We start from the raw sequence: 13,333 nt of genomic DNA, 5'->3' as shown, positions 1-13,333 counted from the left end.
GTGGCACATTTCCACAGTAATCAACATCAAAAATATATATATTTTTTAAATTATAATTGTAATACTATACTTTGTGTTGTATTACCGTGGCAATAAATTACAAAAAAATAATTAACACTTCTGCAAGTGTCTTTCTAATAATACGGCTGTGGGAGTGATGGCAAATCTGACATCTTTCACTCTTCTGACTGCTGTAATCAGTCTCTCTATATTTTTTCCCTCTTTTTTTTTCTTTTGCTATTGAAGCAAATGGGAACACATTATATTTGCTGTCATCTCCCATTCACCACTATAGAAGTATACCCAACTATGATCTTCCGCTTCTGAGAACCCTGGGAATTTGAAAAGGGTCCTTTGGTTATTCATGGCATTCTACTCGATATTTGTGCATAGTTACCTGCTAAACTGTAAAACTAACTCCCATACTGTTGTCCACATAGCTGTGCTGTTTTCATGTCTTCTTTTTTCTCATATAATAAAATAATTAAACTTGAATCAGAATTTAATTTATTAATTTATTTACTTATTATTAGCCATATTATACGCAAGATAATGACGTGTAGTTGTAGTTTGCAATAACGGCTGTCTTACTGTACATTATCACTTGCATAATATCTTATTATATGACTGGGTTATTTCTAAATCAGGCTCTTCAGACCTATCTGGATCAGAACAATACTCAGATAGATGACATTGTGACTCTGGTGCGTGGCAAGCTGTCCAAACAGAACCGAGTCACACTTGGAGCATTGGTGGTGCTTGACGTTCATGCCCGGGACGTGTTGGCCTCTTTGGTACTGAAGGGTGTGGATGATGAGACCAATTTTGAGTGGCTCAGCCAGCTACGCTACTATTGGATTGTAAGTCAGTTTGATTGTCTGTAAACGTGATTGAAAATTATTGCGACCTTATTTGTGAATAGTATGTCCAGATATTGTTTTGGGCACCAGATGATCTGCTTTGATTCCATTTTTTCTCTCAACTCTTTGATTCGACCCCGTCTATGAAGGAAAACCAGCTTCAGACAAAGATGATCAATGCAGGCTTGGCATATGGCTATGAGTATCTTGGAAACACACCACGACTGGTCATCACCCCTCTCACTGATCGCTGCTATAGGTCAGAATGCTTTAGATTATACAAAATGATAAAAAGTAATCATTTTCAGTGTAGCTCCACTCAGAGGAAGCTCTACAAATAATAATTTACTTATTGGATTGTAAATATTATGTCATTCTGTATTTTTTATCCATCATTGTTTTCTTTTTTTCTAAATGTTAAAAATATATAGTCTATATACTCTATTTTCGTTGGAGCACTTTAAAACTTTATTTAGCATCCTTTAGTGGCGATGTTTCATGTTTAGGGAAATGCAATAGACCACAGGGGCCGGTTGCATAAACCGATAAGACTACTCTTACAAGTTAGACACCAATTTTTTTCTTTAAGACTGTTCATAGCTTTTTAAAATCAGTTACATAAAAACGTAGATTAGCCTAATTTGATACCGAAAAGTAAAACTGAAATCCCCAGACTAACTGCTAGTGGGTCACACTAGAACTTAAGACATAGTCTTAACATAATGGCTATGTTTATACAACCGGCCCCTTACACATTCAAAAGTTTGGGGTCAGTAAGAATTTTTTTTTTTTTTTTTTAAGAAATTGATATTCAGATATTCAGGAAGGATGAATTAAACTGATCAAATATGATACTAAAGACTTTTATATAAATGCTTTTTTTTTTAAACTTTCTATTAATCAAATAATCACAAGCAACAAAACAGTTTTGAACTTTGATAATACTAAGAAATCGCCTTGAACACCAAATCAGCATATTCAAATGATTTCTGAAGGATCATGTGACACTGAAAACTGGAGTAATGCTGAATGCTGAAAATTAATTTCACAATAATAAATTACTTATAAATTAAAATAGAAAACAGCCCTTTAAATGACAGTATAATACAATTTTACAATGCTGTTTTTACTGTATTTCTGTTCAAATAAATGTATCCTTAGTGAGCAAAAATATATAAAAAAAACTACAGACCACAAACTTTTGAATATTAGTTTATTTTTTTTAATCTTTCAAAACGACTGAAAATATTTGGAACTATCTGTTATTAAATTCAGTAATTTTTTTAATTCAGTTAACACCACCTCTGGCTGCACCTTTTATTTACCAGAACTCTATTTGGAGCTTTACATTTACATCTTGGTGGAGCCCCAGAGGGTCCTGCAGGTACTGGCAAGACCGAAACCACCAAAGATCTGGCTAAAGCTGTAGCTAAGCAGTGTGTAGTCTTCAACTGTTCCGATGGCCTGGACTACATTGCACTGGGAAAATTCTTTAAGGTAAGTTTTACAAAGTTATAAATAGGTATTTTACACTTTTTCACAAGTTGTGCTTAAGCCAAGTTATTTAAAGTTTCTTTTATTTAGCTCACAGCAAAAAAAAAATGTATGTATATATATATATATATATATATATATATAAGAACATATAATAATATAACAGTATTTGGCATTGGCTTACTGGAAAAGAAATAATTCTAAATAATTGTAACATGTATGTTCTGTGTTGTCCCCTTCATTATGTTTCATTTTGGTTTAGTCCTGTGACCTAAGCTGCGTCCCAATGTGCATACTATCCATCCTAAATAGTATGTGACATTAGTAATTGTCAATACTATTTAGGGCATAGTATGCACATTGGGACGCAGCTCTAGTTTTCCCCAGTCTGTTTGATTAGTAATTTCATTCACCTGTTCCTTGTCATTCACTCATCCGTTCTCCCTCAATCTTCGTCCATTCTCGTTAATGTTATGTTGTGTTTAAGTGAGTGTCTCCTGAGTTTTTATATTAAGTACTGTTATTCCTCTTCTCTGTCTTCATTGTGCTTTTCACTACACCAAGTACAGTAATACCACATAATGAGATTTGTCTTGTCTCATCTTGTCTTGTGTTGTTTTATAGATTACTAATCCCACTAAATATTACTTATTTGAGTCTTTTCTAAATCCAGAGTTCAATTAGATATTACTCTGGGGGAAATACAGTTTTATTTAAACCTGGGAATAAACTAAAAGTTGTATTATTTTGAAAAATTTTAATAAAAGTAGGATAAATATTTTTTTTCTATTTCATTATGAGAAATGACCATGTTAATTTTCTGTTAAAAAAAATGAATGAATGAATGAATAAATTATTTTTCTCAGATCATGTTGGAGAACATGATCATCAAACTTCTGGAGTTCATGTCCTTTTGGGTTCTGTTGGCATTAAAGCAAAAGAGGAACATAACAAAAACTAAGACATTTTAAAATTAATATTAATTTCCAGTTAAACCTTTCAGAATAAAATGTTAAAAGTTTATATCGATGTTAGATAATAGCAAAAGTATAGAATTATTTTCTCTAGTGGCATTCGACTTTTAGACCCCACTATATCTTATAATTAATACAGGCATGTCAGTTTTCCTTTTAGTTTGGTATGCTAGCAAAGATTGCAATGCTTTTGCTATACAGCCTCAGTACTATCACAGTCTTAGTACTATCAGGGCACCACAGCTGTATTTTAATCAGAGGGCATAGAATTGCAAAGAGTTTGCGTTTTAATGTCATCCTGCTCACCTTTGTCAGTTATCTTGCAGCACAGGTGTGTTCAGACTACATTTGCTGTAAGTCATGGTAAAGATACTTGGTCTCTTCCAGGGCTTGTTGTCGGCCGGTGCCTGGGCCTGCTTTGACGAGTTCAACCGTATTGATCTGGAAGTGCTTTCAGTGGTGGCTCAGCAAATTCTAACCATCCAGAGAGGTGTGTGTTTGTGTGCTCGTTTTGAGTTAGAATGTTAACTGCAACTTGAGTGGATTTTAAGGTTCAATCAATGGAGCTACAGAATTTATTTTTCCAAACATCCTATATACTATCAAACTTAATAGATGCCTACATCTGAATTTGATGAGTCGAGTCCAGTAAAATCAAGCATTAGGATGCTTACATTGCATAAATCTATCAATAAAATGAGATTTCTGTATTTGGGGTTGGATGCATAATCATTTTTCTGCAGGTATTTCTGCCCACGTTGAGATGCTGCTGTTTGAGGGGACAGAGCTGAAACTGAACCCTACCTGCGCTGTCTTTATCACCATGAACCCTGGCTATGCTGGACGCTCTGAACTACCTGACAACCTGAAGGCATGTAGAGAACCAAGTCCACTCCAAGATGTGCAGAGTACTGTATATGGAATATGCTGAAAAGTGCTTCACTGAAACTACTATAAGAACTTTGTTAATGTTAACATAAGTCAACGAATAATAACAATGGGTATTTAATATGTAAATTTACGTTATGTATGAGTGTAATATCCATTGATTATTATTTTTAATATGACATTGTATATTGGTAATGTTTCTGTAATATTCTTGTCACTGTTCAATATGTGTTTCTATTCCGTTTTATTGGAGTACTTCATTTAGCTTGTTCTATAATTGTGAATGTTGTGTAATTTTCTGCTGCAGGCTCTGTTCCGGACAGTAGCTATGATGGTGCCAGACTATGCTCTGATAGCTGAGATTGTGCTGTACTCCTGTGGATTTGTCAGAGCACGACCGCTCTCAGTGAAGATTGTAGCTACATATAGACTGTGCTCTGAGCAGCTCTCTTCCCAACACCATTATGATTACGGCATGAGGGCTGTCAAATCTGTTCTGACTGCCGCAGGGAACCTAAAGGTAGGACCTGTATCTACGAAAAATCCCCACATGTTGTACTTTTGTCAACACTATGATTTAAATGTCTCAATTAAAAATAATATGCTTTAACTTTGCAGTGACACATATGAGTATAATATTTATTTTGGTTTTATATTTGATTTTATTTGGTCTTATATTCTTCAAGATGACATATTATGCCCCTTTTCACAAGATGTAATATAAATCTATGGTGTCCCCAGAATGTGTCTGTGAAATTTCAGCTCAAAATACCCCCCAGATCATTTATTATAGCTGGTCAAATTTGCCCCTATTTGGGTGTGAGGACGAGAAACAAGAAACACAAGAAACAAAACACGCGAATCATCCAAAATCTCAGAAATAACCAGTAGTGCAGTGCAGGAAGAGACCCAGAAAGAGGTTACAACTTTTAGACTGCACCTGGATGTTTCTGAATGGTTAGTGGATACATTTATGAAGTTGTTGTGGAGTTACATTGATCTAATCGACTTGCATGTTTAACTTTTGCAAAAATTGACACAGTTCCCTGAGGTCTTTAAAAGGAAACTGTGAAATTTTTTGGTTATTTTTTTGTTCTGTGCAGCCAGCGACAAAACAGTTTGCAGCTTTGCTCAGACTTTTGCCATTGTGTTAGAACTGGTTACACTGTTGTCGCTTGAGAAAACCAATGGCGGCGCCGGAAGTGGAAATGTGCCTTTCGTTTACACGGCTACGGCGTTTTGGGGGCTTAATAACGCAAAAAAGTGACACCACCCTCCAGAGTGGAAGTCTTAAAAACGCTCCACCATCGCGTTCCCGTCTAAAGGGTAAAAACGCAAATCTGCTCACAGTGGCTCTCGTCGCGTACACGTTTACGTTACAGGCATTCGCCAGTACAGGAAAATAACAACCAACTTGTCGGATTATTTCCATACGTCAGACCTTCAAGTTGCCCTAGCAGTCTTTTCAATAGTTGTACAAAATATTCTCAGATATTGGTGTTGTTGTGTGGCAGTGCTTCACATTGCCACCTAGCCGCCTGGAGTGCATACTACATCGAATTTCACACACTTTTGCGTCACCATATGCACGCAGATTCCCCCCCAAAACACTCGTCTAAACGCAGACTAAAAAGTGATAACTTTTGCGTTTTCTCTTCAGATTGTTTCCGTGTAAACATAGTAATATTATAATAAGATCCCCTTTCTTCATCAGAAGGGGAGCGAAATCTGATTGGCTTATTTTTTGACATGCTTGCAGAGAAAGGCTTACCAAAACGAAATTACTGGGTTGTCACTTTTCACATCTGGGTTGGTAGATGCACCGGGGACCAGATTATAGCACTTAAACATGGAAAAAGTCAGATTTTCATGAGGTGTCCCCTTTAAATGTTTATTACAAAAGCTGTAATCTGTTGCTTTAGCCTAACTGATTAAAGTCACAAGAGAAATACTGTCTAAAAAACATTCTGTGGTGTTTACCATTGCAATTCAAAATTTATGGCCTTTTATTTGCGACTTCCCTGGCCTGAATCTATAATGATGTGATTTGAAGAATCAGCTTTCATTTTGTATTTAAATGTGAAGGCCTTTGTTGTTTTGATTTAACATCTCATTTAATTTAGTAGCTATATGTTTTGGCTTCTCCTTAGCCACCATTTATGAGTACTTCATAAACTTGTTAAAGCAATTCTGAATGACTCCCAACTGCAGTTGACCCAGTTCCTCTTTGCCTGCCACTGTTATTAGCATAGAGTTACCAAAGGTCAGAGAAGTGAAACATTTCCACTTCATCTCAATTCCCTCTGCATGCTCCTTCTCCTCTCTCCCTCTCACCACTTTTTGCCTGTGGATCAAAGCCAAATGAATCTGACATTGAATATAAATAGTGTTCACAGCACGGAGAATTGCAAATCTTTGTAAAACACGAACTATTGAAATTAAGAAGAGTGTTAAAAAAACCTGCGTGTCCCAAAAGAATTCTGGGATCCAATCAATACAACTCTCTCCCTCTTTCTGTCGTGTAAAAGCACAGAATGTAAGAAAGCATGCATTTCAGATTAAAATGTCAATACAAATCTGCAGTTGTCATGTGTTATACTATAATTCTGTTTGATTGCTAGACAGGCAGTCGAGGCGTTTGTGCAGAGCACCGTAGAATATGCTCATTTCAGCATGATCAGATCCCTTGAAGCAAGGCCAGAACATGGTGACTTTCATGTTCATAGATGGCCCTACCTGAGCTCATTCCTTGATATTTGATTTATTACTGTTGCACTCATTTCATCTAAAAGCTTATTTAGTATGCACAAGGGACTATCCTCATACACTGAGACACTGAGAATAGTAGTGCAGCAATTGGGCATCAGAGAAGACAGGTCAAAGAAACAACTGCGGCGCTTACACAATGTGCCTCGAGCAAGATGAATAAGGTCTTTCCATTTAATCTGTTGTTCTGATACTACTGCGCCACCTGAATAAAAGCCATGCCCCATGTCCCTTGTCAGAGCCACATAGGCCACTCACTCCCTACAAACTTTTTGGAGTGGCAGTTGCATTTATTTGGAGGAGTGAATCCCATCGTGTTCTGTGTTTGTGCTGAATAAAGGATTAACTTCTACTACATCAAACTGACAATGGTTGACATAGTAAATACGGCAGTAGTTTGTGGCTGCAAACAAGGAAGATGCCAACCGCTATTGACCAAACTGATGTTTGTGACCAAAGACGTTTTAATGTCCAGCAATTGTTAGTAAACAGGGAACTGTTCATACACTGTCTTTTGCTTCTAGTCACGTCACTGCATTAATACTAGTTGCACTGCATTAATACTAGTTGCTCAGTTTGGATTTTGTAAATACACTATATACGAAAATGAATACAATTTAAATAATAAATAACATTTTTTACCACTGTGGCCTTCTCAAATCTATGCATTAGTAAAATGTAATTATTCAATTATATTTGTACTTTTACTTATAATATAAAGGATTCTTGAAGATTTTATGTTTGTAAAGTTGTGCATATGTAAATGCATTTTACATTTTAGAGACTGTCAATACGTCTATATTGTACTATTCAGCGAAATGTCTACCATATCCCTCACTCGCTTTCAAGGGGCTATATGTAGAATTCAGAAACCCTTGTTATCAGCAACACCGGAACTGCAGCCAGCTCATACACAACTCACTGAACGTAATTCAATGTGCCGATATACTCACAGCAAAGTTATTTTTTATTCTTTGCTTAGAAGTAAAAATTATTTGGAAATACATTTTCCAGTCATATACTGTGCTGTTAAACACCCAGATGCTGTCCTAAGAGGATGTTTAGATTAATATGTAAATATGTGCGGCACGCTTTCCCGTGGTCACAGTTTCTCGTATTAAAATAATTTTCAGCATCCCCACATTATTGTGTGAAAACTTCCAATGTTGAAAAATATCTTGTTACATAGTTGTAACATTTATGCGTATTACATATTACAAGTCTTGGTTGTGGCAAATAAAGTTTAAGTACTTGGATTTATCACAGTTATAGTTGACTAATGATAACTTACAGTGTTTTGTGGAAACAAAATTATGAATGAATGTACCATCGTTTTTTACACTGTCCTTCTTACAGTATAAAGGCTATTCACTAAAAAGTGAAAAATGTATTGTCGTTTGCAGTGTTGTGTTTTAAATAAAATGAAATGTACTGTAATGTCTTACTGATGACAAAACAAAAGATCTCTCTCACTGAAGCTTTAATTCAGGACTATAGCGATAACTGTATAATAACAATAGCAAAAGCAGTGTTTTCTTTGCGCTTTCTTCCGTATCCTGAAATCCCCTGCAAAATTAAAAACAGCAAATCACACCTATCACAACTTTACAGTTTAACTGTGGCACTATTGTATAAATACTTACATATCAAGCAATCGTGACACATGGTAAAAACATTGTTACTCATACATTTGTTGAGACATTGCTGTTGGGTCCTCTGCTGTTTGATGCTCTGGTGTTTAGGATAAAAGTATCCATACTACTTTTTCCTTATTTCTCACTGTCACTGGGTGTGAATAGTTTTGAAAAAGTTGCATATTTTTTGTACACATTCTGTCCTTTTACACTGGGAAGTGTGCAGCTGATTTAACTGTTTGACATTCAAATTATTAAGAAAAAATTATTTTTGCATGATATGGCCTCTTTAATAAAAATATGGTCATTACCAGAATTTTAAAGTTGTGAATTTTCTCGTAGAATGCAGTCATTGACCTAAATAAATAAAAAGTGTGTAGATCAGGACAAGCACTCAAGACAGTAGTGACAACTTGCAATTTACTAGAATGTGACCTTTGCTCTTCTTAATATATCTGTTATGTGACAATAAGAATCCTGGAATAGCAAAGCCACAAAAAATCGGATGTCACACAACTGAAATAGGCAGAGGAGGACCCTGACCTTGACAGCTCCCACTCACTTTTCTCATTTTGCCAAATTTGAATAGTGTCTGCTTGTGTCATTTCTGCTGTACTCAGAAATGAATATGCCTGTGTCATTTTCACAGCAATCTTTGCACCATCACACCCGAGACTGCACTCTTTTGCCATCTTGAAATTACTTCTGGAGACAAAGGCATGCTCTAAACCCCTCAGGTCTGAGTTGCAAATCACTGTGATGGTAAAGAATGAGCAAAGACAATGTGGCTGAATGCCACTTTCCCCTGGAGATCCCGGAAAAGTGACAGCACAAGCAATTCTTTTATTGAGTGTCAAACTTCTTTCTCTCCCTGTGTTTAACATGTCACAGCTGAAGTTTCCAGAGGAGAACGAAGATATTCTGTTGCTGAGATCTATTATTGATGTTAACCTTCCAAAATTTCTGGCTCATGACCTTCCATTATTTGAGGTACAACATCTAGGACCACACACCAATATATTCTTAATATACCACAAATTATACATTCATTAAAATTTATTATGTAATGCTCAAATTAATATGAACTAATTCACTAACTTCTCAGTCGTTGTGAATCTGTCCAGGGCATCACTTCTGATCTTTTCCCTGGGGTCAAGCTTCCGAAACCAGACTATAGTGTGCTGCTTGAGGCTATTAAGGAAAACAGTGCCAAGATGAACCTGCAGGTCACTGACTTCTTTGCTGAGAAGATCCTGCAGATCTATGAAATGATGATTGTGCGTCACGGCTTCATGTTGGTGGGAGAGCCCTACGGTGGGAAGACATCGGCCTACCGTGTGCTCTCTGCTGCCCTGCATGACATCTGTGAGAAGGTGCTGGAAATTGACAACTGTTCACAAAAACTAGTGCTGCTCTAATAGTCACAGTGGGAGTAGAGCTTTCTGCATTTAACATTGTACATCTGTTACATAAGATAGGGCTTTAAACTTTTGTTCTTTTATCCTCCTTATTGACTTTTTTTGAGTACTTTTTTCTTGTACCCAGAGGATGTGAACTCCCAAAGTCTCAAATACTCCCACATTTCTCAAGCAGTTCCAAGTGGATGTGAATTTGTATCACAATACCACAATACAAACTGCTCTTTTTGCATAATAGAACGCTTAAAAGTCTGCAAAATGTTTTCATAAAAGGAAATGTGATTTCTTGTGTTTCCAAAGAACAGGCAACACATTTAGTGATGGTACTGCTATAAATCACTGCACTGAAGCACATTCATACACATGCTAATATGACACGATTGAAAACACTGCGCAAAAACGTGTGTAAGTGTTGTATTATAATATCAAAAGAACTTAACCTGTTTTGAATGCAGGGTCTGATGGAGGAGAACAGGGTTCAGATCACTGTTATCAACCCAAAGTCTATCACCATGGGCCAGTTGTATGGCCAGTTTGATCCCGTCTCCCATGAATGGTCAGATGGCATCTTGGCTGTCAGTTATAGAGCTTTTGCCATTTCCCAGGTACATTTCATTTATCTTATTTGTCCATCTATTTCACTCCTCTCTCCCTCCATTTATTCAACTAGTGCAAAGTGCCCGTGCAAAATCAGTTTTTGTGTGTTTTTAGTAATTGTTGGTTTGGCGTGTTTGAGTGCTCATTGTTACAATTTAACAGCAAAAGTTCAGTGACATTTTTATTTGTGGATGTAGAAAGCAAATATTGATACTGACATAATGACATACAATAAATATGGAACATTGAACTACACGATTCAGGGAGCAGGCTACACAGTGAACTCCGAGAAAACGCTACGCTTGAGCAAACAGTTAGTGAATAGGCAACTACAAATGCTGGCCTTGAAAGAGACTGTGAACCCATTGAATAGGATTTGTTTAGTTGGTGAATAGCATAGGCAATTATTAAATAGTAGCGATAACGTTAAGCGCACCAGACTTAAATATAATATTCAGAAGTAAACAGCGTAGCTGACTTACAAATTCAGTTAACATCCACAAATGAATCAGCACAATGATTCAGGGAGCAGGCTACACTGTGAACTCCGAAAAAACGCTATGCTTGAGCAAACATTTCATGAATAGACTTCTACAACTGATGGCCGTGAACAAAATATAATATGTGGAAGTTAACAGTGTAGTTGACTTAATGTTTAGCTGACAGAGAGTTTATGTCAGAATGTTTATTTTTAAACCACAACCTTCTACGTGCTTCTTTTATCAATATATTTAACGATATCTTTTGTATTTCTAATCCAAACAACCTCAAAATTGGCACTGCACTTATTCGTGCCCGTTCATACATTTATTCATCTATCTATACCTCTATCCTCTCATCCATCCATCTCTCCATTCCATCCCCCCTTACATCATTCCTATCTTCCTTTCACCCAATCCCCTCCTTTCCATCTGTTTACCCCCCATCCACCCATTCCTTATTCCCTCATCCATCCATCCATCCATCCTTCTGCGCTCCCTGCCTTCATTGATCCACCCATACCTCTCTCCTTCCATCCATCCATCCATCCATCCATCCCCCTTTTTCTCTAGGCTGTCTATTCATCCTTCCCTCGCACCATCACATTTATTGCTTCTCAGCATTGCACACATTGTGTAAGATTTAGTAAACAGTAATAATGGCTCTCCATGTACAGAAAAAAAAATTGTGTTTAAGTCACTACTAGATACATAAATGGCAATGAATGTTAAATTCTCTGCCATCAAGTTTAAGACATCTCAAAACAGAGTACTTAAATTCCCACAGTGGTGTCTGCATTAAACATGCAGCTCTTATATTTATTTCACCATGGTAACACTAAGCCCAAAACTGTGACATTTTTTACCCACTAACTTTAATGTTATAAAGAGTTCAGTAATACCCACATTCCCAAGGGATTACAGTTTGAAGCTTTGTTTCCCCCTGGTTTACGATAGACATGTTTTTGTTAAAACCGTTGTTGGCAGAAGATATGGTAGATCATTCTCTTTGGTGCAGCAAGAAAGTGAGGAACAAACCTAGATCCTCTAATAGATGTAATTGAGGAATAAAAAGCAACATAATAAGAGCAGACTGGTGTCAAATGTTTGCCTCACACTTAGGTTTATATTTGATTGCCACTGCTTTTTCTTGAGGCATTGAATGCATGTTACAGAATCGTAGAAAAAGCCTGTTTCAGTGGAGAGAACTAAGCCAAAACAATACAAGCAATACAAGCTTGTGATATGTTAAACAAATGTGGAAGTGTTTTACAGGAGAAACTTTCATGAGAAAATGTTAGTTAGCCTAATTTTTCAATCCAAGCATCCATGGTTTGTCATAGTTACACGTACAAATATTTTCACTTAAAAACTTTTAGAAAATGCTAGGAAAAAACAATGTCATTATTTGTTCTGCAGAAAAACATCTTGTGCTGGGTAGCTCCTATCTACAAAATGTTAAAATAAAATAACACCATGTACAATAATACCTCTTTTATTCTGAAATAGCTATAGCACAAACAGAAAAGTTAAAGTTAGATTGTTCAATGTGAGTCTGACTGTCCGCTGCCTCCCCAACAGAGTCCTGACAGAAAGTGGCTGATTTTCGATGGGCCTGTGGATGCCGTGTGGATTGAGAACATGAACACTGTACTGGATGACAACAAGAAGCTTTGTCTCATGAGTGGAGAGATCATCCAGATGTCCCCGCAGATGAGCCTTATCTTTGAACCCATGGACCTGGAGGTGGCTTCACCGGCCACGGTGAGATGAAATTAAACACAAATAATGCAAGGTGTTTCAATTCAAAAGTTTTCTATCATTTTGAGTTTGGAATTCATTTTTAGAGCATTTATTTGATTTTTTTTCCTTATAATAAGGAATGGAAAAAGCTTGAAAAGGTTATTTCATGAACCGTTGATCATTTATTCTTGCAGCGTGACTTCTATTTAAGTTGCTGGTCAGATTTTTCCAAACTTGGAATGCAGCCAAAGTTACATGAGCTTGTATTTCCGGTCTCCCGCATTCGCATGCCTATGAATGGAAGTCACTGGAACGATAATTGTAGTGTGAACACAAATTTAGATTTTTCAATTATTTTGTTGTTCAGAAAACCATATGATTATAGTTATATTCTAAAGAGGATATTTTTTAATATTCATTTAAAGGGGTATTTTCAATTCACACATTGTATATTTATTTTTCCCTAAGACTTTTTGCATA

The 13,333-nt window shown here is 36.5% G+C and overlaps 1 protein-coding gene across 1 annotated transcript in view; it reads left to right on the top strand.

The window, feature by feature from the left end:
* Window positions 1-13,333, top strand: part of dnah7 (dynein, axonemal, heavy chain 7) — a 98,940-nt gene that overhangs the window by 22,659 nt on the left and 62,948 nt on the right. The window contains exons 23-32 of the mRNA XM_077216407.1: window positions 648-860; window positions 1,010-1,119; window positions 2,189-2,357; window positions 3,716-3,818; window positions 4,072-4,199; window positions 4,524-4,736; window positions 9,508-9,606; window positions 9,741-9,989; window positions 10,490-10,639; window positions 12,692-12,874. Of these exons, the coding sequence (XP_077072522.1) occupies window positions 648-860; window positions 1,010-1,119; window positions 2,189-2,357; window positions 3,716-3,818; window positions 4,072-4,199; window positions 4,524-4,736; window positions 9,508-9,606; window positions 9,741-9,989; window positions 10,490-10,639; window positions 12,692-12,874 (1,617 nt within the window). The remainder of the gene's footprint in view (window positions 1-647; window positions 861-1,009; window positions 1,120-2,188; window positions 2,358-3,715; window positions 3,819-4,071; window positions 4,200-4,523; window positions 4,737-9,507; window positions 9,607-9,740; window positions 9,990-10,489; window positions 10,640-12,691; window positions 12,875-13,333) is intronic.

Source organism: Siphateles boraxobius, unplaced genomic scaffold, assembly GCF_051911475.1.
Source record: "Siphateles boraxobius isolate OS27281-9 unplaced genomic scaffold, OSU_SipBor_1 7, whole genome shotgun sequence".
NCBI lineage: Eukaryota > Metazoa > Chordata > Actinopteri > Cypriniformes > Leuciscidae > Siphateles > Siphateles boraxobius.
Note: the sequence above shows the minus strand (reverse complement) of the source record. Positions and strands in the feature narration are given on the sequence as shown.